Below are 27,705 nucleotides of genomic sequence, written 5' to 3'. Positions count from 1 at the left end.
TAGCCTTGTACCCAGTGAAATGGTTACCAAATTTTGCCAGCTAGTAGACATCCACCACTTAACAAATACTCAAGAGCCAATGGAAAATCAATCAAAATGCACCTACGGTGGTTCATGTGACAGTAGTCCCAAATCCCATAAAACGTGTGGACAACAGAGTCAGAATTATACAGTAAGGAAACAGGTCCTTTGGCCTAACTCGTCCATGCCAACCAAGCTGCTTACTTCAGCTAGTCACATTTGTCTGCGTTTGGCCAGATCTCTCTAAACCTTTCCTGTCCACGTACCTGTCTGAATCTCTTTTAAATGTTGTAATTGTACCCGCCTCCACCACTTACTCTGGCAACTCGTTCCACAGACTGACCATCTTCTGTGGAAAAACTTGCCCCTCAGGTTATCTTTAAATCTTTCCTCTCCCATCTTAAGTCTATGCCCTCTCGTTTTAGATTTCCCTACCTTGGAATAAAAGACTGTGACCATTCACCTTATCTAAGCCACTCATGATTTTATATACCTCCATAAGGTCACCCCTCAGCCTCCAACGCTCCAGGGTAGGAGCGCTCAAGTCAACTGCTAATAGAAATACAGACATTCAAGCTTCAACTTTCATCTGTCACTAATAACTAACCCTTCCTCCAATTTCAAATCTGTGTTCATCTCACTGACTGACTATGTCAACACTGGGATTCAAACTGTAGCAACCTCCTCTGCAACTTAATGGTCATGTATTGTGCCTGCCAAGTTTACCGTATGAATTAGATGAAAAGAATGACATACCTGTACTGCCAGGTGTAATGGACTGCACAGATTCAGCAAGACTCACAGCAGAAGATGTCTGCGATGGTGGATTTGTCACCTGAGTTTTCTCAGGCCCTGGACTTGACTGCAGGAGGGGTGGGCTAGTGAGGATTCCCTCAGACTTGATCACTGTAAATCCTTGATCCTGTTGGTCAGGCTGTGTGGCAGAGAGACAGGTCTTCCCCTCCATGTTCTCCTCCAGTTGTTCAGCTGATGCGAGACATGCTCCATCAATTGCTGCTGCTATTACCGTTCTCTCAGATATTAATTTGCTTTCGTCTAGCGAGATCTGTAAAACAGACCATAAGGCATGAATCACATTTAATCCAATGTACCATTTATAATCAACTACAAGAACATATGAAACTGGCAGAATGGAAAGGACCAACGAGCCTATCAAACCTTCCCCATCCAGTTATGGTTCAACTACACATTACAAATCCTCACTTCCCTCTTACCCAGCAATAGCCATCTAAACCTGCTAGAACTACCAAAAATCTGGAGGGGAAAAAAATCCAACTTAGGGGGACAGAATCTAGAAAGTTCCTCCCCAACTCTCAATGGCAGTCAAAATGAGTCCCAGGAGAACAATGACAGTGAGATTTCTTGCCCAATTCCCCTCCTTCTTTTGGTATTGAAATATCAGCTGCTACTCATCCATAACCATTTTGAATGCTTATAGTGAACCCATACCTACTGTCCAAAACAGTAACTTTTTTCCAAATTTTGCCTACTCAAACTCTAGAAAACAAAACACTGCTGAAATCTAACGTTTGGCAAAGTATGAACTTATTAGGGATAATCAGCATGGCTTTGTACAGGGGAGGTCACGTCTTATGAACTTGATCCAGTTTTTTTTTTGAGGGGATGAGAAAGATGATTGATGAGGGTTGGGCAGTTTATGTTGTATACATGGACTTTTAGTAAAGCATTCAACAAGGTCCCTCACAGTAGGTTGATCTAGAATATTAAAATCACTTTGGCTCCACGGTGGCATGGTAGGTTGGATTCAAAATTGTAGGGGGAGGGCATAGAAATCAAAGAGTAGTCTTGGAGGGGTGTTATATCACAAACAACAAAGGTTCCAGATTTATATCACTGTTTGTGATACAAACGATTTGAATGAAAATATAGGTGGGCTGATTAGTACGTTTGCAGGCAACACAAAAATTGGTGGTGTTGTGGATAGTGAGGAAAGTTGTCAAAGATACAGCAGGATAAAGATCAATTGGAAACATGGTCAGAGAAACAGCAGATGGAGTTTAATCTGGACAAGTGAGAGATGGTGCAATTTGGGAGGTTAAGTGCAAGAGAAAAGTAAATGGCAGGACCCTTAGGAGAACTGATGGGGTGCAAGTCCAAAACTCCCTGAAAGTGGCAACATAGGTGGATAGGGTGGTAAAGAAGTTGTATGGCATGCTTGCCTTCAACAGTTGGGGCATTGAGTATAAAAGTTGGCAAGTCATGCTGTAGATGTATAAAACTTTGGTTAGGCCACATTTGGAATATTGTGTGCATATCTAGTCACTACATTGCAGGAGGGATATGAAGCCTTTGGAAAGGTTGCAGAAGAGGTTCACCAGGATGTTACCTGGATTAAAGTATTAGCTATAAGGAGAAGTTGGATAAACTTGTTTTCTCTGGGGCATCGGAGGCTGAGGGGGTGACCTGATAGAAGTATATAAAATTATGAGAGGCATAGATAGGGTAGATGGTCAGAGCCTTTTCTTCAGGGTAGAAATGTGAAATACTAGAGGGCACAAGTTTAAAGTGAGAGGGGGAAAAGTTAAAAGGACGTTTATGAGGCAAGTTGTTTTTATTTACGCAGAGAGTGGTCGGTGCCTTGAATGCACTGTACGGCAGGTGGTGAAAGCAGATATGATAAGCGGCATTTAGACAGGCACATGAACAGGCAGGGAATGGAAAGATATAGTCAATATCTGGGCAGATGGGATTAGTTTAGTTTGTTGTTATGGTCAGCATGGATATCATGGGCTGAGGGGTCTGTTCCTGTGCTACACTGTTCTAGGTTCTAGCCTTGAAATGTTCTTACATACCACACACAAATCCCAGATTATCACCAATTTACATTATCGCCATAGACACAACCCTGTCACCATAGTCTGCACTTGTCCACTATATAATGTACAAGCAATATAAGAGCAAATTGAAAATGGGGTTTAAATAAAGGAACAAGTTTTAAAGACAGAAACATTTGATCATAAAACCATGCTGTTCATCTTATTCTCAAAACATTACATCTGAAATCTAATCGAACACGAATGAAATTACTTCAGCAGCTACAAAACCTTGTCACTGCAACAGTCCACTTCTACAGTACTTACTAATTCAAGTGTACAGAAAAATACTATCGATGACCACTATTTTAACCAACTAAATTCTCAACCAGTGAAACCATCTCAAACATTACCTGTGACTTCTCTTCATTCTTCTCTCCCTCAATCACAGACAATGCTCTGGCTTCTTCCATTTGCTTAGTCCAACCTTCCTGCTGTTGATGGCAGATCAGGGCTACCTCGGCATCTGCACTCTCATCACATGCCATTGCCGCAGCTGCACACTCACTCTCCAGACTTTGCTGTTGGGGTTCTGGGGAAAGTTTCTGTCTTGTGTCTACCCTCTGCACACGCAGGCGACTCACAGATAGATAATAAAAGTTGTTTGCTTCCTCATTAAGGAGGTACCCTGGAAGATTCATGTGCTTAAATTCCTTAAAATGAAAACAGAGTAAGAACAACAGTTAAAACAAAGGCATATCAAAAGGTAATTGATCAATTTCCATCTACTTGTCAACTCTTCCTGTACCAAAGGAACATTGGGCATTTCAACTGTGCATGTGGGATATCTGGCATATTTACTCTTATTAGCCAAGATACAGCCTGTTTCTAATCAAGAAAGCTTACAACAAAGTAAGTGATTTAAAAACAACCAGTAACTTTTATTTTTGCTTGTAATTTTGATTAATAATTTTGTCCACAAGTAGTGGAATTGGCTTTTAGTTTAGTGAGTCTTGCACAGAATATCATATCATATAAGATTAATAGAAAAAAAATAATTGAATGGGAAACAATCAAAATCAAGAAAGACAGGTGGAATGAAGTCAAGACTCTGGTTAGATCTTGACAAGACGGGAATAGCAAGGATTCCTTTCCGTTTTACATAGTTGTGGTTGTGCAAAAGACTTGTAGTCAATTGCTTTTATTAAAGAAAGGACGACAAATTTCAGTATAGGACAGGATTAAGATAAATGCAAGCTGTATTTTAGTGTTGATTTTGTTTTCAGAAACAAAGACTTGTATTTAGAAGGGGTGACACTGTGGTGCAGTTAATGGAGCTACTGTTTCACAGTTCCAGTGGCCCAAGATCTGTCTGAGCATGCTATGCTGTCTGTCACATTCTTGCTGTGACCGGTGTTTCCTCCTGGTGTTCCAGTTTCCTCCCAGATCCCAGAGATGTGCAGGTTAATTGGCCACTCCAGTGTAGGTGGGCGGTAGAACCTGGGAGGGAGTTGATGGGAATGTGAGGAGAATAAAATGAAATTTGTGTAGATTGGTGCTTGATGGAGAGCATGGTCTCAATAGTCAAAAGACCCGTTTCTGTGCTGTATGACTTTATGACTCTATAATTGCCTTTGATATTAATACAAGAGAACTTTCCTCGTGGGTGAGTTCAAGAGTTATTCTGAGGAAGGGTGTGCACATTTCAGTTAAGTATTAACCAGATTTTCTTTAACTTACAATTTTTAAATTCCTGTCAACTCATAATTAGTCTGAAAACATGCAACTTGCATCTCAGTAACTCCATTTCCCAGCCTCTTGCAAGTTTGTGTATAGAACAATGGTCATATTCTGACTGGCTTTCTTTTGGTCAATTCTTTTTAAATGTAACAAACTACCACGGCATCCTAGCCTAACAGTTCTGCGCACCTCCTTAAACTTCTCCAGTGATTGCTCCGGACCAAAAACAAACTGTAAAGGAACCACTTCACTGTGACATCGCGGCCTGCCCTTTGACCTGGACACATGATCCGATACTTTCTGTAGGGTAGCTAAGGTAATATTTGTTGAATGGCGTAGTGCTGAAACAATTTCATCTTCTAGAAGCCAATGAATCTAAAGAAAAGATGAGATTTCAGAACAAGTTAGAAAACAATAGACAAATCGCACAGAACTTTTTTGAAACACATACATTTTGGCTCTTAAAACTAAATAAAGAGCCAGAAATTAATCTGTCACACTTAGTCTTGTAAAATGAAGTTGATACATAATTGAATAGTCATCATCAGATCCAGAAACATATGCGCCACTTCAAAACTGTTGTCTAGATACAGCCAAACCTACTCGAGTTCTTAATTAATACACAAAAATAAAATTATAAGGGCAAATGTTGTTCCCTACAAACTGTAATGGGAAATAAGGAAATGTCAGGAATGTTAAACAAATATTTTGCTTCTGTCTTTACAGTAGAAGATAAAAAAATATATACTAGAAATTGTGGGGAATAAAGGACCTCATGGGAAAGAAGAACTTAAAGTAGTTAGTATTAATGAAACAGATGCTAGAAAAAAATAATGGGATTTAAAGCAGGAAAATCCCATGCACCAGGTGCTACACCCTAGCATTTTAAAAGAGGTGGCTCCAGTGACAGTGGATGCATTGGCTTTGATTTCAGATTGGTTCCATGGAAATTGCAAAGTAACGTATGTAATCCCACTATTCATGAATGGTAGGAAAGAGAAAATAGGTAACAATAGGCTAGACCGCCTGATCTCAATAGCAGGGAAAGTGCTGGAATGCATTACTAAAGCTGTCATAAAATACCAAGGGGGTGTGTGTGTGTGTGTGTGTGTGTGTGTGTGTGTGTGTGTGTGTGTGTGTGTGTGTGTGTGTGTGTGTGTGTGTGTGTGTGTGTGTGTGTGTGTGTGTGTGTGTGTGTGTGGAGGGGGGGGCAGTGGGGGATTCACAAAACAAACAGGCAAAGTCAAAGTCAACACACTCACATGAAAGAGAGATAGAACCATAGAACAATACAGGCCCTTCAGCCCACCATGTTGTGCTGACCTTTAAACCACACCTAAGACTGACTAACCCCTTCCTCCCACATATCCCCCTATTTTAAATTCCTCCATATGTTTATCTAACAATCTCTTGAACTTGACCAACGTATCAGCCTCCACCACCACCCCAGGCAGCGCATTCCATGCACCAACCACTCTCTGGGTGAAAAACCCCCCTCTGATAGCTCCCTTGAACTTCCCATCCATTACCTTAAAGCCATGCCCTCTTGTATTGAGCATTGGTGCCCTGGGAAAGAGATGCTGGCTGTTCACTCTATCTATTCCTCTTAATATTTTGTATACCTCTATCATGTCTCCCCTCATCCTCCTCCTCTCCAATGAGTAAAGCCCTAGCTCCCTTAGTCTCTCCTCATAATCCATACTCTCCAATCTAGGCAGCATCCTGGTAAATCTCCTCTGCACCCTTTCCAACGCTTCCACATTCTTCCTATAATGAGGCGACCAGAAATGGACACAAGTACTCCAAGTGTGGTCTAACCAGAGTTTTGTAGAGCTGCATCATTACCTCGTGGCTCTTAAACTCGATCCCACGATGTGCACAACAAATGAATAGCATTTTGAGGGTGTAACTTACAGGGTAGATAAGGGGAAATCAGTGTGGGAATAGTATATCGAATTAATCACATCAGTTAATCACGCTGACTGCACCGCTAGATTTACATGAATAGCATTAATGGTATTGATAGTGTGAATATACAAAAAGATTAATAATAAGCACATACCGATTTAATTGGTGGAAGGATTGTGGGAGAATGAGAAAAAAAATCATCCAAAGTGTATTGAGGGCCTTGATCTCACTGCCTGAAACAGTGGCAGAGTCAGAAACCTTCATTAAAATCAACAAATTCCCTGATTCAAAGATCTCTGATAACCAAGACTGTGGACCGAGTTCTGAGAAGCAGAAGCAACCTCAATAGCTTAATTTTCAGCTGGCATGGACACCATGGACCAAACAGCTTTCTTCTGTGTCATCAATATCAATGATTCTCTGATGAGGATTGGCTACTGGACAGAAACCAGTACGTAAAGCCAATACAGCAAGGTAGATGTGTCTGGTGGAGTGCAATAAAAATCAGTGTTTGTTCCTCAGCTACTTACAACCTACATTAATGACATGGATTTCAGGACTGGGCAATATATTTATGTCTGCAGCTGATACAAGGTTAGACAGAAAAGTAACATGAAAGTAAAACACAGAACCTACAAATGGATGAAATCTTGCACAAAGGTGGTAGGTGAAGTTTTATCTGAGGTCTCTTAAATCACATAAAATTAACAAACAGTAGAATAGCAAAAGATGCTTAAACCTTATTGCAAGCAAGAGACTTAGAGTGTGAGAGTGAGGAAATCTTATTCTATCTATGAAGGCTTTGGTGAACCCATACCTGGAGTACTCTCTACTTTTGGTCTCTTTATCCAAGGATTATAATTTGTCCTCCAGATGGGTGAAATAAAGATTCATTAAAATAATCAAAAAGCAATGTTGGTATTGAAGTATTTTGTGAGAAGATATTATCAGAATTCATCAATCTGAAATGTTGTTTTCTTTTACCAGAAACATTACCTGGCCCACTCAGTATTTGGGGAGAGATTGAGGGAAGTTTGACTACATTCTTGGACTTTTAGAAAAAAATGTGAAGCATGGAATGCTTTCAAGGCTTGGCAGGAGAGCTTGCTGAGAGGTTGCTTGCACTAGTCTCAGGATGAAGATTCAGCCATTTAGGGCTGGAATATTCTCCACCTATGAAGAACTAGGATTTTTATTTGATAGTTGTTTTCAAAGCCAAGATCTCTGAGATTATTGGGTAGAAAAAAATTTAAGAGACAAAGGGAAAGGGCAGGAAGTGAAGTCAACCCGAAGAAATGAACTTGCTTAACAGACAGAGCTGGGTTGTTCATTATTACAGCCTTCACCTTAACCATCTGTTGTGTTGTAATGTAAAACTCCTCTCTTCAACCAAGCTACAAACCATCTCACTTTATAGCTCCTTTAGCTCAGTGCAATTTACGATTATACTTAAGTGCTTTGGGATTTTTTTCACTATTGAAAGTATTAAATAGATACAATTTACAATTATTACAAATGCATAATGGTAGGATTAAAAAGTGAAGATATTATCTTAAAAGCATAAGGAAAGACTGTGACTCAGTGGGCTAAACAGCCTCCTTTGCATCCATGTTGTTCTTTGATTCATCCTTCATTCCCCTTTCACATTAGCTACTGTCGACAAGATGGGAAACACTCAGAAAATCTGACTTTCCATCAATACTGTACAGTTAAAAGCAGTTGGATGGAGAATGTTTCATGTAGCTTTTGCTAAACTGCATTTAAAATCACTACAACATTGAGTGACTTTGTATAACTATGTTGTCTACACAATGTCAGTATGAGAAATTAACATAACTGTTATACCTGCTAAAATGCTATTTCCAGTTCATTGATCTCTATTCTTTGACATTACCTCATCCATTGTAGCAAGGACGGCTTGCTTGTGCAATGGCGGCAGCTTGGAAAGTGGATCACACAAAGCTTCTGCAATCCTGAAACATAGTACCATACAGCACAAAAAGACAGAGACAATTCTCCCAAGTTCAGAAATAAGATGAATATAAAGCAGTGTCCATTCTATGTGGACAGAGATTGTTTAAAATTAATCCTGTAAATGCTGGGGAAGATTTCCTGTTCATGCACCTGGACGATTAGACTCAAAAAGCAAAAAACTGCAGATGCTGGAAATGTGAAGTAAAAGCAGAAAGTGCTGGAAAACCCACAACTTAAATTCAAAGCTCGGAGGTTTTGGTTTAGAGTCAAGGAAGCCTGAATAAATGGTTTTATGAAGTAAACATAATGACATTCCTTGCAGTTCTGTCTACACTTGCTGCTGAAAGAACTGGTTCTCAAGAATGGGTATTTGTAAGAGGCTTTTACTGATCTGGAAACACAAAGCTAAAACAGAAAATGCTGGAAATACTCATTAGGACAGGGAACATCTATGGGAAAGGAAGTAGACTTAACATTTCAGGTCCTTTCATCAGAACCAAAGATACTGGAGTATTTACAGCATTTCATGTTTTTATTTCAGACTTCCTGCATTTGCAGTCACTTGCTCTGAAATTCATTGAGCCTGATCAGGATATGACATTGGCACAGAACTTTCATAAATATGTTTCATGTTGCAAGCTTAATATCTTAGTTTTGACTACACTGATTAATTCTTTTAAATCATTTCAGAAATTATATTTTTGATCATTCAAAATTAAAATAAATCATGTAAATTCTGATAATTTACTAGAAACAGATACATTAGATTGACTTATTTTTAATTAATTTCTCAAAAGACTGTACCTCTCATCTGTGGTAGAGGCAAGTCGATCTATGCTTTGCATTAACTCTTCATCAGATCGATATGATGATGGTTGTCCTGGTGATCGGTTCATGGAACTGCTGCTTTCAGATGTGTACCTAGGGAAAGTGAATATACTTGCAAAGAATTACATACACAAATTAATCTGCAATAGCACAGCTGTCCTTGGAATAAAGTACGAGGAAGTCAATGTAGCCTGAAATTGAACATCGCATGCAGACATCTGTTCATGTCTCAGATAACTCTACACTCGACCACTTCTTGCATGGGTAAATGAATTTCCATTTATTTCAATACACCCATGTACGCAATCTGTACAGGTGATAACATTGTTGTGTTAGCTTCTGGCTAGAGTGGCTTCATAATAGATGTCGCTTATGAAACTTTTTTTTTGGGTTGGAGAGATATTAACAAAAGGATACAAATTAAAGATAACTGCAAATAAAAAAAAGTTACATGAAATTACGTTTTAAAAAGGAAAGTCAGACAGTGGAATTCTTTTCCACAAACCTACTGAGCCTCGTCTATACAATTCTTATCAAAAAAAATTCTTGAACAAGGGGCACATTACAGGGACAAGCAGCAAACTGGAATTAGACTAGACAGCCCTTGTGGGGAGCTAAATCTTGATGGGCCAAAAGTCTTTGACCAAGTGCTGCAAACTGGTAAGCTCAAAAGGTACATGACTATGTGCTGAGGGGCACTGAGGCTCGGTGCAGCCACTGCAGGGTCTCTGTGTGGAATAGCCATTTAAGGTGCTCCTACCATTGCCTATTAATTAGTTGATATCTGTGTTAAAACACCCTGAACTGCCTGTTCAAGGGTTGTGCAAAATAATAGCTAGTAACATATTAATGCTAAGTAATGGGAATAACATGACATGTGATGAAAATGCCAACTTAAATGTTCCGTATTACGCATATTTGATTTTTTATGAATAAAGTATACTTTGAAATTAAAGAGTTTGTTCTTCTAATTCAATTGTATTTGATTGTTAAACAAAAATTGAAAATGCTGGAAATAATCAGCAGGTCAGGCCACATCTGTGGGAAGAGAAACAGAGTCAAGGTTTCAAGTTGAAGATCCTTTGTCAGAACATTCTCCAACCTGATTCGTCAGAAAATACTCCAACCTGAAATGTTGACTCTGTTTCTCTTCCCATGCGGCTTAACCTGCTGAGTATTCCCCACAGTTTCTGTTTTTGTTTTAAATGTTCAGCTTCTGCTATTTTGTTTTTTGATTTTCACTCAATTATATTTGATTGTTTACTTCCCATGTCAGTTCTTAAGCATGACCAAGCCTTGGGTCAGTGATTGCCATCTCCATAGAGAGAAGATCTCTAGAAACCACGGTTTGTAATTACGGACTAATATCTTGTTTGGAACACTAAGCAGACATTCCAACTGCCCTCACAAATACACGCCAAGCTCACCAACTCATTTCGCTAGGCACTGTGCAGCTAAAAGATGCAAAACTGCTACTTGCCTCTCAACTTACCTGTGGTGGTTCATATCAACAGGGATAATCTCAATTTCTAAAGGAAGAGTCAGCACAAAAATATCCAGGGTGACAACTAGATCATCTAGATCAATCGATTTGACTGGAAAATTCTCCAAGCAGCTGATAATTTCACCTAAATGAAAAAAATGAAACAATTGGAAATAATTTCCTGTGAAATGTAAATGACTAACCAAAAGAGACTATCATAAGGAACTGAGGAAACTAATTTTTCAGGTTGAAAAGGAGTTGAACATCGTTCTAGAATAAAGCAGCCGTATCCTTCTTAGTAAATAGCTTATTTGGAGTCATAGAGCAATATAGCAGGGATACAGGCTCTTCGGCCCAATGAGTCCACGCCAACCACAGTGCCCACCCAGCTAGTCCCAATTTCCTGCATTCGGCCCATTTCCCTCTAAGCCCTGCCCCTCCATGTACCTATCCAAGTGCTTCTCAAACAATACTATTGTACCTGCCTCAACCATTTCCTCTGGCAACTCATTCCATATACTCACCACCCTCTGCGCGGAAAAAGTTACCCCTCAGATTCCTTTTAAATCTCTCCCCTCTCACTTTAAACCTATGCCCTTTAGTTCTTGATTCCCCAATCCTGGGTTAAAGACTGTGCGCATTGACCCTATCTATGCCCCTCATGATTTTGTACATGATTAGTAAGCTTGTAGATGAAACAAAAAATGATGCCATGGTGAGTGAAGAGGATAGTTTCAGGCTACAGAAAGATATTGATCAGCTGGTAAGTTGGGCAGAGTGATACTGGATGGAATTTAATCTTGATAAGTGTGAAGTGATGCATTTTGAGAGATCAAATAAGAGCAGGACATGCAATAATGAATGGTAGGGCCCTAGAAATATTGAGGAATGGATGGACTTTGATGTACAATTCTAAAGATGCCTGAAGGTGGCAGCACAGATAGATAAGATACTAAAGGTAGCATACGGAATGCTAGGCTTCATTAGCTGGGGCATCAAGCAGAGAAGTTATGGTGCAGCTTTATAAAATATTGGCGAGGCCATATCTGGAACACTGTGTACTTTTGGTCGCCAGAGTATAGAAAGGATGTGATTTCTCTAAAGAAGGTGCAGAGAGGTCTATGGAAACAAGCCCTTCAGCCCATCCAACCTGCACTGAGTGCATACATTAATGAAACAGGCCCTTCAGCCCGTCGAACCTGCACCGACTATCAACCACCCATTTATACCAATTCCACATTAATCCCATTCTCCCTACATTCTATCAACTCTTTCCCGATTCTATCATTCACCTGCATGCTAGGGGCAATTTACAGTGGCCTACAATTTACAAACCTACTGACCTGCACATCTTTGGGATGTGGGAGGAAACCCACGTGGTCATATGGAGAATGTGCAAACCCCACACAGACAGCACCTGAGGTAAGGATTGAACCCAGGTCTCCGGTTCTGTGAGGCAGTGGCTCTACAAACTGCATCACCCTAAGAGATTCACCAGGACGTTGCCTGGGATGGAGTATCTCAGTTAGGAGAGACTGGATAAGCTAGGTTTGTTTTCCTTGGAGTAAAGATGGTACAAGACTATCAGGGTTATAGATGGGGTAGATAGCAGTAAACTTTTCTCCAAAGTGGAGTCATGTATAACCTGAGGGCACAGGTTTGTGGAGTAAGAGGTTTAGAAGGGATATAATGAAGAAAGTGGTTGGGATTTGCAATGAGAGGGTGGTGGAGGCAGTGAGTCACAACATTTATGAAATATCTAGACGAGCACTTGAAGCACCAATAGAAGACTACAGACCAAGTGCTGGTAAATGGGATTAGTATAGATGGGTACTTGATGGTCAGCCTGTTTCTATGCTGTATGACTCTTTGACATTATTATTTAAACTTTCCTTCCAAACTTCAGCTCTTCACTTACCAAGGCAAGTGGGCAATGACTCCACTGGTATGGACTCCACTGAGAATGGCCCGTGGCACTTTTTTCCACCAAGGGAACAAGTAAGGTGAACAAATAATGGTGGCATCTCCTGATCAGGAAAGTCTTGCTCATTCAAAGAATCTCCCCCAAGAACACTGAAGGAATCATCGTCTCTGTTCACTGTATTGGTATCCGAGAGCGAATCAGCATCCTGTAATTCCTTGTCAGATTTTTCCCTATATTCGACCTCCAAATCTGGATCACTCTCTGTCACTACACAGCATCCAGATGTATTCCCTGTCAGATTTCAGGAAGTTATAAAAGTACAGCAGATTTAGTTTCTCCTGCAAAGACTTAAAATTTAACATTTTAAAAGCTGGCTAGTAGTTCTTACCTGAAAAGAGTATTGCTAACTGCTTGTTTTTAGAACCAAACTCAGGAATTATGCATTAAAATTAAATTTTTAGAGAAACAGTGGCACAATGAATTAAAATATTATCACCATCTTCTGAGTTGGATACGAATCGTAACTAGATTATTTTAATGGTAAACCATATTTTTTTCTTTGATGATCTTGAGAAACTTTATACGAATTATGAGCAAACGTAAACAAATTTTCAGTAAGTCCCTCTCTCAAAACCATCCAAATAGGAAGGCTCACTCTGCCAATCCACAAGGATAGCTGCCACAGGAATACAAAATATCATAACGACATGATAGGAAATGTTTGGAGCTTGAAATAAGTTAAATTTTATATGTGGTTTGAGCTATAGAATCTGAAGACCACAAATTAATTTCTTTTTGAAAGGACACTTTTTTTAAACAAAAAAACAGTATGCCATATCAGAATCAGGTATTGAACTTGCAAATCCATGTTCAGTGGATCATGTTCAAGATGCAAATAAAATGTGCGAGGTTGTCAGTTTTGAGAACAGCAAAATTTACAGATCAAATATAGACACAGAATTAACAGAGACCCCCAATCACTTTGCATCCAACCCATATTTCATCTATACAACCAAATCAATGGTTATAACATGCAATGAAACCATACCATGTTACAAAATTCAAAACATCTCACCTTCCTCCCCTGCCATCTCCAACTCAGAAAGATCATTATCTTCACTTTGTTTTCGTTGTCTTTCATCCTGATAATTTTCTTCCTATAAATTTCAGGACAAAGTGCATTTGAGAAAATTTCCATTAGAGGAGTTACAGTTCTTGTCAAACCAGCCATTAGATTTCCACTTCTAAACACAAAAGATATATGGCTTTTGAAAAAAGCCACTAGCTTGGACTATCCATTTGACGTACAATCATATGAACATAAATTCTACTTGCAACTGAAATGCTCCAAGCTCAGTTGGCATCTTAGAGCTCAAGTTCATCAGCCCTGACTAAGCCATTGAACCAGGCTCTAGCTAAAGATTTCTTCACAGGGACCTATTATAGTGGGGTGAAGATGGTAGACACCAATCTATCAGAAGAGAATGATATTTTTACAGCATTGACATGGGAACATGTACAGCTGCACCAAAGTGCACTTCCTTGGGCTTATCAAAATCATTATTCCAAAGGACTTTCTGCTGCATAACAGCTGTTTTACTCTGGGAGGTGGGTAAAAGCAATTACAGAGCAGATTACATCAAGATTTAAGCTTCCTGAAAATGGTTTAAATGGGGAAGAATGCCAATAAATGCTGTGTCTTTTTATTTACTCCACAAACAATTTAATATCACAAGATGTAGAGCACTTCTGAAACAAAAAACAATACATATATACAACTATTAATATCTATCAACAGAAGTAACCTAATTCAGGACAATGAAATCTAAAAAGTCTCAAGACTGTTCATAACGTGGAGAGAACCAAGGTTAATTTCCCTTTCCCCTTCACTCTTCAAAATCCTAAGCTATAAAGAGCACAAATAGTTATTAAAAATGTTGGACTTGTGCAGTTGTGATGCTTTCCAGCGGATGAGTCATAACGATAATTTATACATGGCCATGTGGGATGAATACAGTGTAGTTACCATGCCCATGAAACAAACCTCAGTATAAATTAAAGCAAAATAGTGAAATAGCTCCTCTCTTAAGAGGTTAATCCTATGTGTAAGAATAAAATGTTTCTACTGAAGTCTCAGTTAACTTGTGATCATGGAGAACAGCCAATATGAACCTAGTTGGTTCTTTACAACACAACTGATTGATTCCATGTCTCATTGTAATTATTATAGTTGTAACCATATCATATGACTTGTGACCTGCAGTGCAGATAATCTGCATCTTTCTATTAGTAACACAATATGGACCTTAACATGATTTCTTTTTCAAAATCTCCAGATCAATCCCCTATTATTATGCATGCTTCAAGTCACTACAAACTTGCCTCTTTCTTGGCTGTGGGAGAACAGTAAAAGAAGTAATAAGGGTTTGAAGGCACTGTCTTGAAATGTTGCCGTCCAATCTCAAGGAATCTGTCCTGTAAAGACAAGTTTAAAAAAAGATATTGGCACATGTTAGAGATTTAAATGAAAAATCTGAATTTATTTTGCCAGTTTTTAGTTTTAAATCTACATTTTAATACTAGGTGTACGGTGTGAACAACCATCAAATAAGCCAAGTCAGAAAAAAAATTGGATAAAAACTAATAAATTATATGTTTCTCATGTCACTGCAGCCCAGCACTGACCATTAGTTACTACATATTTGCTGAATGAGATCGCTTACTACAATCTTTTAATATCTGGTGATTGTAATTCAAAGGAAAAGGTCTATAACACTAACAAAAATGCAATAAGCATGAGGTTTGTGAAAATTTCAGAACTCAACCAGAGGAAGACCAGCAAGGAAAGGGAAAGCAGAATAAGTGAGAAGTCTAATAAGAAACATAAAAAGAGAATGGTATGTAAAAATAAAGATTAGCTTTAAGTTAGTTTTACAAAGAGTTGAAAATTTGAATGGGCATGCTGCAGAAAAAAAACCAGAAAGGTCGAGTATTTTATAAATGATGAGAGTCTGAAAGGTGTTGGTGTTCAGAAGATCTGTGTATACTTGTACACAAGTCACTAAAAGTTAACATGCAGGTGCAGCAATTAATTAGGAAGGCAAATAGTATGTTGTCTTTACTGCAAAAAGATTTGAGTAACAATGTCTTAATGCAATTAACTATGAACCTGCTGTGACTGCAACTGGAATATAAATCCAGTCTCCCTACCAAAGAAAGGATACACTTGTGATTGATTCCTGGGACAATGAGTTTGGCAAATGTGGTAAGGCAAAGCATATTAGGCCTATATTATCTTGTATTTAACAGAGCAAGAGGTGATTTCACTGAAATGTGTAAAATTATTACAAGGTTTGATGCAGGGATGATGCTTCCCGTGGTGGGGTATCAAGAATCAGGATCCCAGTATCAAAAGAACAGAGATAAGACGACATTTCTTTACAAGAGGATAGTGAATCATTAAAATTCACTGCCTCAAAGGGCTGTAAAAGATCAGTCAGAGAGTAAGTTCAGTAAAGTGACTGGTATACAGGCCGACGTTGGGTTACAAATGCCCCACATGTGAAAATATGAATGAACTCCCATATTATTAAATATTTAAGAGTATATAAGGAATTTATCAGAGTTTCCTCTCTCTTTTAGTAATTGCTCTCTCATCAGCCTTATGTGCTTTTGATGCCATTCATTACAATACTGTGGAGGGATGGTTACCATATTGAGTGATTTTGAGTATTTTCCGACTTGCAGACAAAATCGATTTACAGATTCTGTAAAAAATGGAACCCATTCGTTATTCGGGGACATCCTGTATTTCCAGTTATTAGGGGAACCAAACTGGAAATTGGCACCAAGGTAAAAGATCAAACGTGACCTTACTGAATGGAGAAGCAGGCCTGAGGGGTCGAATAGCCTAATCATGCTTTCATTTATGATCTCATACCGCAGGCATGACCTATGCATTTCTTTAATCTTTCATACTCCCAGTCCATCTCTCTTTTGCTGCCAAGATTCTCTTGCAGTCACCCTATCCTTAAGAATGATTACACTCACACCTACCCTTCTTTCATTATTCTAAATATTTCTTTATTCCCTTTACATTCATGCCTTCGAAAGCTATTGAAGTTGCTGTTAACTCCCAATGTATTACCCGAATGATTTTGTGCAAGTTGGGGTAGACCTCACACTGCTGGCTGGATTGAAGAAGGGAGAGGGAGAATTCTGGGTAGACCTTCTTCATTTTGGTTTCTTCTTGTGTCACAGGAGATGTGACACTGGACTGTACACTCCTCAAATCTTGTTCACCGAAATCTTCTGCTTCTATGCTGATAGCAGAACAGAAAACAATCACGTGACCCGAGACACTGAAATCTTACAATATTATGATCACTATTGCTTTGATGCTCCCTGACTGTGTTTAGATACAACTCTAGTCAGAATTAAGCATTCAGATAATTTCCAGTATTAGCAGTGGGATTATGGTAATCTTCCCCAGTATATGCTGGCTTTAAAAGATTCCCCATCTCTTCATACCACTTTCAAAGGCAATTATCATTAACCTTGCTTGGGAACTCCCAAAACTATATTGTTTTATACCACTGTAGAAGGACATACAGTCAACTGGTGCTCTGCCTGCTCTGAAAGGAAACCATTTAATTCCATTCCTCCTGTTTCTCAATACCCCTAACATTTTCCTTTTACGAATATTTACCTTTTCTTTGGTTGAAGATTTTGTATTTTCCTTCTGCTACTTTTTCTAGCAAGTTACCCTGTTGTTTTTAGGTGATAACATTAAATTTATGCTTTCTGGATACAGAGCAGTGAAACAGATCTACCTGCATACGACTTCCTACTAACCTTTTTTGTTCTAAGAAAATCATGAATTCTCTTTTATAAGTCTCGATCATAATTAAACATTTGGGGGCTTCTTGCTGAATCAGGATTAAAATAAACTTTCCACAGCCTAAACAGTTTCTTAATACAGGAAGAAAAATTTCATTTGTCGCCTAATCAATAATTAATTGAAACACTTGATCAATAATTTATCTTGAAATACTGGAATTCAAGTTAGAAAAAAAATTAAGGTGGTTTGGATATTATAAATGAAGATAAATTATATTGTAATATTATTGTGTTACTGGTTAATTTAAATGGTTTGATCGTAAAGGATCCTGATATTACAAACCTTTAATTATTACTAATGGAATACATAAGCAGTAGGCTCCTTGATGGTATTATACATTGAACTTAAATTATAAGGCTAGGTGATAATGTTATAGCAAGAAACATCTTACCTTGAAGTGGAAGCAAGAACACCCCTCTGCACCCTCTCATCCTCAGCACTAGTTCCTCCAATCACAAACTTTGTAGGATTAGATTCACGATCACTCCAAAGCTGCAGGTCATGACTTTCACGAAATGATCGGACGTGTCCGCACAGTGTCTGCAGAAAAGTGGTGATATCGATTTCCTGTAACAGCTCCTCACAATAATCTGTAGCCGTAAGTAGATCCTGAGAGCTGATGTAATAGGATTGTTGTAAGCTCCTAAATACACCTTTAAGGTAAAAAAAAATTTAATAATGAAGATATTTTCAAAATAAAGATTTTTACCTATGCCAAAGGTAAATATAATGGACATTAAAGAGAGTAAACCCAAATTTTGTAAATGGATCTTTCTTTTTTTTTGAAACAATTAATCCTGTAGCATTTATATCACTATTTGAATTTCATCAGCTCCATTAACATTACTCCAAAATTCCAGCTGAATCCAAAACACAAGAAACATCCTTTATTAAACAGGGTAACAATTCAACTCCTAACACCATACATGTTGAGTTGGATAAATAACTCATTTAAGAATTGGGTGAAAGCAAAAGCAACTTGAATTGACACAGCATCTTTAACATGCATAATGATAGGGCCCCACCTTTAGGGAATGTCATTCATAACTTTGATGATGTGAAGGGCCGAGTATGATTTTGGAAAAGGACAAATTGACACCGAACCAAGACACCATTACCTAGCTGAGGACCTTAGAAAGGTAAACAAAATTAGGAGGTAAGACATGTGGGCTGTTTTCGTTTTAAGTGAAGTTATAGAACAAGAACAGTACAGCACAGGAACAGGCCCTTTGGCCAATGTCTATGCCGACAATGATGCCAACTCAAACTAATTCCATCTCCCAGCACGTGGTCCATATCCCTCCATTCTCTCCCTGTTCACGTGCCTGACTAAATGCCTCTTAAACATTGCTATTGTTTCTGCTTCCACCCGTTCCCCTTACGACGAAAGTTCTAAAGGGAAATGGATGGTAACTGAGATAAAACAATTCATTAACATATCGCAAGAAAATCAAGCTAAAAGGATCAAATAGGGAGGGATGCAGTGAGGAGATTAATTTTACTGATAAGATATAATGATATGGTCAGAGGAAATGTGAGTGAGAAACTAAAAGGATAACGCTTATGAGCTAATGTAAGCCAGGGAAAGGTACGATGATTCAGAAAGTCGAGGATGGCATGGAGGCAGCTGTGTACATGATCTAAATCTGGGCGAACAGAAAACCTACAAGTTCCTCACTGCTGGCAAAACTGTCTAAACCTATATCTAAAATCAGAGGATTTTTAGCTATTGGATTCAGGTTAGAAGCAAGATGGTTGTTCACTAATTCACAATGCATCCAGTATTAATGACTGCTGCTAACAGATACTTGCAAGGAAATTTGCATTTCTCTAGAAAGAAATTCATGGGCGCTAAATTTTGAAAGTTATTAACCAATTAAATTTTAGACTTGGAGAAAATGGCAGCAGGGGATTATGCAATTTTACAGAATTTTTTTTAAGTCAGATCTTGAAATCCTGTGTTCGTTAATTGAAACAAGAACATTCGCATTTGTATGGCACCTTCAAATTAGTAACATCACAAGTCGTTTTATGGAAGAGATAGCAATCAAGTTTGATTCAAAGCCACATAAAGAAATGTTTGGGCAATTCACCAAATTTTTGGTTATGGGTGTATTTTGAGGTTTGGGGAGGGAATTATGGTGCTTAAGGCCTTGGCAACTGAAAGTAGAGCTGCCAATAATGGAGCAATAAAATCCATGGTGCTCAAGCATTCAAAACTGGAAGAGGGCAGGTAGCTCAGCGGGTTGTAGACTACAGGAGAATACGGAGATGGGGAAGGGATAAACTGTAAACAAATTTGAAACCAATGAGGAGAGTTTCTTTCAAAAAACTTGGAGATCAATATATCATAAAGGATATGTGAAAATTCAATGTTGAGATAATTTAAAAGTAGGTTTAAATGAAGCAAGTAACTTAATTCCATGTGCTTATTGAAGTTATAACTCCATCCGTCTTCACCATTGCCAATATTTACTTATAAATATCTAATTTTAATGACACGCAAAATGCTACATTACCAAGAGAAATTTTTCCCAGCTAATTAGTTTAATCAAAATTGCCAGCACATTCACTAGTTGTGCTTACTTATAAAACTGTTATCCAATGAAATTATGCTGCATGGATGAGAAATGTGTAGTTCTGGTTTAAATAATTAGCTAGAAGAAGTGATGAAGTAGCTTGTTGACCATCATTAAAATTAAGACACTTAGAAGTAAATATTGGGAATGCTGAGAGCAAATTAAGTACATTTATAATTTCAATGAGAAGCAGGCATAATGGAAAAGTCAATTGCTTCTTATATTTGTTTTTTCTATCTGACAAATAATTTCATTAAGCACATTCAGCAATGTTTAAAACAGTAGTTAACTAAAACAGGTGAGGATTTAAACCGTCCAAGCCATTTTTAGCTGCTGCCATGATGCATTTTCTTTCTCCGAAATGAAAGGTACTGTGAAGGAATGATTCCTTTAGAAGTAGGGCACAGAACAGGAATACTACCGATAAGGTTTGAACAACTTATTTGCAATGTTTCAATCAATTAGCAGTTTTTAATTTCTCTGAAGCAGCCAGTAAATGATTTTTACATGCCTTCCAAAGACATACAGGTTAGGAAGTTGTGGGCATGCTATATTGGCGCCATAAATGTGGCGACACTTGTGGGCTGCCCCCAGAACACTCTACACAAAAGATGCATTTCACTGTGTATTTTGATGTACATGTGACTAATAAAGATATCTTATCTTATCAAATATGAACAATAATACTTTTAATGAGGGTGGGGTGGTGGGGGAGATTTTGCCATATTTCTGAAGTAAATAGGCACCAGATCACAAATTCTAGAGAATTTTCAAGAATTCATTGCATGTGTTGATCTGTGATGGCTGTTAATATTCATTGGTTTTTAATACATGAACACCGAGGAGCAACATTAAAGATCAAGGCCATCTAGCACTTCAAATGTTGATGCAAGTTATGGTATGATTCAGGAGCAATACGCCCTCAGTAAACCCTAGTGACAGCTTTTACCTTTTACATAACATTGATGATAGTGCTCTTGCAATAAGTTGCAATAGTTGGCGAGCTCTTTGTTCCTGTGGAATTGGAATACTGGATCCGCCAACGATAAGCCTGCTGACTTCTCCTGTGACAGCGACCTTAAACCAGTGTTGAAACAATTATTAGCAATTAAAAACTATGTAACTGTCCAATATGATACGGATTTAATACTGATTCTATGATCAAAGCAATATAATGAATCAATTCTAATGAAAGGTCATTGACTTGAAATGTTAACTCTTGTTTCTCTCTCCACAGATGCTGCCTGACCTATTGAGCATCTCCAGCACCTTCTGTTTCAATTTATAATAAATGGGAAATCCTTGAAGTTATCAAATATACTGCTATGCACATTTATCACCGATTGATTTGTTTATTTAAAAAAGGTATTCTAGTCTGAGCTATCAATCAGTAACAATAATGGATCAGCTTACAAGGATTCTAAAGGAAACAGCCCAGTCAGCTGGATTGCATTAGAAGTAAAAGATTCAAATTCTTGAGTCAGGGTAACATAGGAAAAGCAATTGCTACACATGAATTTCTCCAGAGGCTTGTGAGAATTCCTATTTTGCAGTGCAAGTATCAGGCAAGACTAAAATCACAAAGACGTACCTGCAACTGACAACGTCCAAAACAGGAACAATTGGAAAATATTCACTTCTGTGTTACAAACTTTTCTCACAAAAGGCATGGTGATTTTGAATGAAACCGCTAGCTCCATTGCTTTCATTACAGCAATATTAAAAGGTTCTTTAAACAGAATGCTCTATTTTTACCTGTGGTCGAAGGACCTTCTTTCTAAAGTACACACAATGGAAGCTTTATTGAACTACTTTACATCTACCCTACAGCAAGTCAATTAACAACAATGCATTTTTTGCAAGTGTTCCATTCATGCATCAGGAAGACTAAACAGGCTCAGAACCAAATCACTACATCAGGACCAGCTAAAGTAACAGAAACAGTAACCGCCCACGAAATGTGTCTGCAACTGGATCCTCGACTTCCTTATTTGGAGACCACAGTCAATGCTGATTGGCAATAACATTTCCTCCTCACTGCCTACCGACACAGGCGCATCTCAAAGATGTGTGCTCAGCCCTCTGCTCTACTCTCTCTACACTCATGACAGTGTGGCTAAGCACAGCTCAAACACCATTTATAAATTCACCAATGACACCACTGCTGTTGATAGAATTGCAGATGGCGACGAGGCGGCTTACAGGAGTGAGATAGATCGGCTGGTTGAATGGTGTCGCAACAGCAACCATGCACTCAGCATCAGCAAGACCAAGGAATTGATTGTGGACTTCAGGAAGGGGAAGTCAGGAGAACACACACCAGTCTTCACTTAGGGGTCAGCGGTGGAAAGGGTGAGCAGCTTCAGGTTCCTGAGCGTCAACATCTCAGGAGGATCTATCCTGGGAACAACACAATGATGCAATCACGAAGGCGGCACCCCAGCAGCCCTATTTCATTTGGAGTTTGAGGAGATTTAGTATGTCACCAAAGGATCTTACAAATTTCTATAGATGAACGGTGGAGATAATTCTGACTGGTTGTATCACCACCTGGTATGGAGCCTCCAATGCACAGGATCGCAAGAGGCTGCAGAGGGTTACAGACTCAGCCAGCTCCATCAAGGACACAATCCTCCCCACCATCAAGGACATCTTCAAGAGGTGGTGTCTCAAGAAGGCAGCATCCATCATTAAGGGCCCTCAGCATCTGGGATACGGCCTCTTCTTGTTACTACCATTAGGGAGGTGGTACAGGAGCCTGAAGACCCAGACTCAACGATTCAGGAACAGCTTCTTCCCCCTCTGCCATTAGACTTCTGAACAACCCATGAACACTACCTCATTATTCCTTTTATTTTGCACTACTACTACTACAGTGGTGGTACACTTTTTTTTTGAACTAATGGTACACTCACCACTGAGGCCAGGATTTAGATATTCCGACTAACCTTCCACCTGGGAGGGGGACGGTGCAGAAGAGCAGAGAAAAATTACATCAGAAAGTGTGAAAATTTGCTTATTCACCAACATTCTGTGGTTTAAGCCTCCAACACATTGACTCTGTCAATCCATGTATATGCCACTGCATCATTCTTCAGTCATATACCAAGCCTTCCTAGGCATTTCTTATATTCCTTTCTATCTTTGCCATTTGCAACAATCCATATACAAATTGATCGCTGTGTTAATCACCTTCACCACGTGATGAAAGTATCCTTCAGTCACGCATGCTCTTTTATGGAAAATAATGCAAAAAAGAAACAGGACTGTGCCGGTAGCAGCCGCAAATAGCCCAGCTAACAAATCCAGAGAAGGCAGCCATAGTAGTTGGGGCTGTACCAAGGTCCTCCTCACTAGCTGTATATATCAAGTATGATTCTAACAGCTGAAAAGATATGCTTGCTCTCTCATTAGGATTGCCACTGAATTGGCCTTGTTTTTGTTTGTAGGATTAAATGTACCGTAATACTCTTTTGGGATTTTAAATAAGCAGATCTAGTAGCAGCATGTACAGAAATATACATACATTTGGCAAATTCTGGACAAAACAAGGCTGTCAACTCCCATGAAAGATTGTGCAGATTAATGTTATCAACAAAAAAAAGTTGCTATTGAAAACTTTTCAGGAACAAAAACTCATTAAAAAAGAATTTGATTACAATATGACATCAGGATAAGACAAAATAAATTATTGGGTTTAACATTGTAGAGCAGCATAGTATGCATTAAGCTTCTTAATGCAGGTTATAAAACATTTTGGTGTGTTCATAAAATGTGCCAGAAGTAGAACTCAAAGCAAGGAAATTTTTATTCCCACATTCCTTAATTATAAAAGAAATTGAGCGATTGCCTTTTGAGTTGTAAAACAATCTTTTGCACGCGAGAGAGAGCCCGCAAGAGACCGACTCCATTGGGAGATTGACATGGTTGACGAGGCTATGCCTCCTTTTTATTCTGTAGTTTTCTACACTCCAAGAAACTCATGGAGGAGACTTTGTTTCTAAAGATAATCATCTGTCACAAGGCCCTCACTGCATCCAATTCTCATCTTGAATGAGATCTTTAAAGCCTGGAGGCTGGCATTGACTCCAGCAAATCAAATGCTCTATAGCTAAATGTGCTTCAATGAAATCCGAATTCTGTTTTTCATTTGAATGTTTCTCTCCCCTCACTAAATGTTATTGTCTGCTACTAAAACACCCCTTTATACTCATTAAATTCCCTCAAATGTGACCACATCACTAACTAGGATCATCAGTTCATATAAATCTCAATACCAGAGGCTGCAACAGTTCTATTTACTATATATAAAAAATACTTAAACACAGATCAGGATGCAATTGTGCTTAAATAATCAAATGTCTTTCCTTATCCATTTGCCCATCCATTACACATATACTGTATACAAACTACCTATTTCTTCTAATTGCAACAAGAATAAGGATGCATTAAGAAAACAGTGCCAAAGCCAATCGAATCACAAACATGCCTCACTGTAAGTCATTTCAATCCATCATAGAAGTTGGAGAGAAATGGAAGGAAATCCATTTCCCTCCACTGATGCTGCTCAACCCAGTGGGTTCCTCCAGCGGTTTGATTTTTGCTCCAGATTCCAGCATCTACTGTCTAATGACTCCTAATATAGAAGTTCCCAGCCGATGTTAATAGTGTCCTTTATTCGCTAAAACAGTAGTGCTTTCATTTATTTATTATTATGAATGCAAACTCAGAAATGACTATTGGCCACAGTTTCAATAAAAAGTCAGCATCTGCACGTTCAACTGTGCACAAGTTCAGAATTCACGTGCAAGCATGCACAAATACAGAAGTCCTAACCTTCCCCAGTTTGATTACCACTGTTGTTTCCATTGTGACTTGACACTATGGTGGAATGTGAAAATCCAGTTTCCCAACAGTATTGCTGAGGAATGTGTTCGTTGAACCTGCATCAGGATAGCCGTGACCTGACACAGGTTCAAAAACTCTTTTGAAAAGAGCGGAACAGCTACGAGAGAGATAATTTATGTTTTTAATTTAATTGAGTTAACCTAAAATGTTTTCCATTGCTGTTACATGCTTACTTGCAGTACTCAAAAGAAAGTAGGTTTAAATTATTTATTTACACAAGAGGGCATTTAGCCCATCAGGTCCATGCCAGTTCCCAGCAGAGCAATCCCATCAGTCCCATTACCTCTCTCCTTGTTTCTCTATAGCTTTGCAACTTATTCTCTCTCATATATCCATGAACTCCCCTCATTTATTTTGCCAGTTACCCACACAGTGGTAATTTGCAGTAGCCAATTAACTGAATGAATTGAACCCATATCCCTAGAGGTTGCAGCATTAACTGCTGAACTACCCAGCCACCCAGCTTTTGAATGCTTGCCAGATGATTTAGTCCAAACACATGGCTCAAATAACAAAGCACTTCTGTGGAATTTCCAATGGGAAGTCACCCACTGCTTACAATCTTGTTGAAGATTTGCACTGGGGAACACACTCAAGATCAGAAGGGCAGATGATCGGCTTAGTGGAAACGTCAAGCCATTGTTTCCATGATACACTCTGATTAGTGCATACTTACAAGATCTGTTCTGACCAGAAAGAGAAAGAAGTGTCCCTACCTGATATAAATGTCCCGGTTTGACCGCTCTGTGCAAGAATTCACAAGTTGCTCTTTCAATGAATCTAGTGAGCAGTTGTATACATAGATGGGACATCGAAGACGGTTTGGATCACTGGAGTCAATCCGAGAGGACTGTCTGCTAAATGTGATGTGAAAGTCTTTCTTTGGAGGTAAACTGAACTCCACTCGTTCCTTTACCATTTCTGAAGACGCACAGTCAGTATCTGAGGAGGGTGATGGGGGTTGGTAGTGAAAGGGTCATTAAGCAAAAACAAAATGAGAATTTAAAAAAAATACTGACTACCTGGCAAAGCATATACTAACTGGTCCATAGTTATCTGAATGGCTGCAGCAGCACACCTAAAGGATGCTAAGAAGTTGATAACATCATCCATTGTTAGACTCCTAAATCCAAAGGACAAAATCCAGAATATTTTGATGGATTCCTAAAGAAAACAAGGCAAATTTGCATTTATATAGCAATTTGGGTGACTTCCTCACATTTCAAAGTGCTTTAAAGGGAGCCACTGTTGTAATCCAGTAAATAGGGTAGCTGTCTTCTGCACAAATTCCCAAAACAACCATGTGACTAAAAACTAGGTAATCTGTTTTTTCTTTAAAAGCTGAGGAGTAAGCATTGGCCAGGTGAATGGCAACACCTCCTAATTCATTGGGATCTTTTGCGTCCAGATGGGCATTGTTTCACCCAAAAGAAAGGTGGCATTTTCCAAGCTGCACCATTCGCTCAGTATTGCTGGAGAAAATGACCCTAAATCTCACAGCTCAAGGCTCCAAGAAGATTCAAATTAAACTTGAACCCACAGCTTTCAGACTCAGATAAAGAGTGCTACCAGTGGATTCATAGTACCTTTTCCATGCAAATATGGCAACTATCATGGCAGAGAACATCCCTTACCTGTATCAGGCTGTACTTTCTCCTTTTCCAAATCAAATAATGACATTTCATTGCTTGTTGCTGAGACTGGAGAAGGGTGTGATGTAGGCTGAGCAGACTGGTTTTCTTGTCCTGGGGGCATAGAGTCTATCTTGATGCTATTATTCTTTGAAATACTCATGGCTACTTGGTCAGCTTCACTGTCAAGTCCTCCAATACTACCCACTTCAGGTTTCTTTATTGCTGAGGTCGCACTAAGTCCTCTCAAGTGCTCACTCAAAGCTGACTCCTTCATTTCAACTTGTAGCAATTCTTCATTTCCTACTCCAGCAATTTTTGTACTCTCATCAATCTCAGGGGCCATTAGTTGCTGCATATCTTAATAGAAAAAGGAGAACACAGAAAGAAACTATTTAAAGAAAACGTGTCATGACAAATATTAACTCTCTTATTACATCGCCAGTTAGTGATTAAATTATTTAATAAGTATTATTTTCAATTGCAGGGTTAATAGAGGTACTTATGCCAGGAAAAGACGAACAACTGTGCTTGTGACTGAACTGATTGAATTTCATTTTTAGATGGTTAGAACTTTACAATTTTCATTTTTTGAGCAAATTATACATGAGAGGTATTTTTATTTCTAACCTTCTTAAATTATTGTTTTGGTTCACTTTATCATCATAGTTTCCAGATATGCACACCTGCTTATTAATATTCAGGGAAGAGTCCTGACAATGTTTTAGCAAGGTGGTTAGCCATAATGTCTTGCATGAAGAAACCAGTCTGCTGTGTTCATCTCTGACAATAGTGCTACAAATATGCCAACAAAGAATGATACTCCTGACAGAACACAATGGCTCCAGGTAAAGGTCCACCTGCAGCAGAACAGTAGGTTAGGCTGCAGGCAGAATCTGAACAAAAAACTCCTATCAACTGCACTTACGTTAGATTTAATGGGCAGGGTTTTTAAATAAAGGTTGTATCTTCTTAAACTTTTCACACAAGTTATTTTGTGCAACTCCTCAGATG

At 38.7% G+C, this 27,705-nt stretch overlaps 1 protein-coding gene across 5 annotated transcripts in view; it reads right to left on the bottom strand.

The window, feature by feature from the left end:
• Positions 1-27,705, bottom strand: part of szt2 (SZT2 subunit of KICSTOR complex) — a 179,931-nt gene that overhangs the window by 100,416 nt on the left and 51,810 nt on the right. For all 5 annotated transcript variants that reach the window (XM_052011099.1, XM_052011102.1, XM_052011100.1 and 2 more), the window contains exons 25-38: positions 26,695-27,051; positions 25,777-26,002; positions 21,102-21,229; positions 17,965-18,226; positions 16,821-16,995; positions 15,052-15,148; positions 13,749-13,826; positions 12,668-12,964; positions 10,759-10,894; positions 9,243-9,359; positions 8,359-8,437; positions 4,746-4,931; positions 3,230-3,529; positions 778-1,087 (exon numbers count right to left, since the gene is read on the bottom strand). In XM_052011099.1, the coding sequence (XP_051867059.1) occupies positions 778-1,087; positions 3,230-3,529; positions 4,746-4,931; positions 8,359-8,437; positions 9,243-9,359; positions 10,759-10,894; positions 12,668-12,964; positions 13,749-13,826; positions 15,052-15,148; positions 16,821-16,995; positions 17,965-18,226; positions 21,102-21,229; positions 25,777-26,002; positions 26,695-27,051 (2,748 nt within the window). The remainder of the gene's footprint in view (positions 1-777; positions 1,088-3,229; positions 3,530-4,745; positions 4,932-8,358; positions 8,438-9,242; positions 9,360-10,758; positions 10,895-12,667; positions 12,965-13,748; positions 13,827-15,051; positions 15,149-16,820; positions 16,996-17,964; positions 18,227-21,101; positions 21,230-25,776; positions 26,003-26,694; positions 27,052-27,705) is intronic.

This window comes from Pristis pectinata, chromosome 3 (genome assembly GCF_009764475.1).
Source record: "Pristis pectinata isolate sPriPec2 chromosome 3, sPriPec2.1.pri, whole genome shotgun sequence".
Taxonomy (NCBI): Eukaryota; Metazoa; Chordata; class Chondrichthyes; order Rhinopristiformes; family Pristidae; genus Pristis; species Pristis pectinata.
This window is presented reverse-complemented; position numbering and strand designations above follow the sequence as displayed.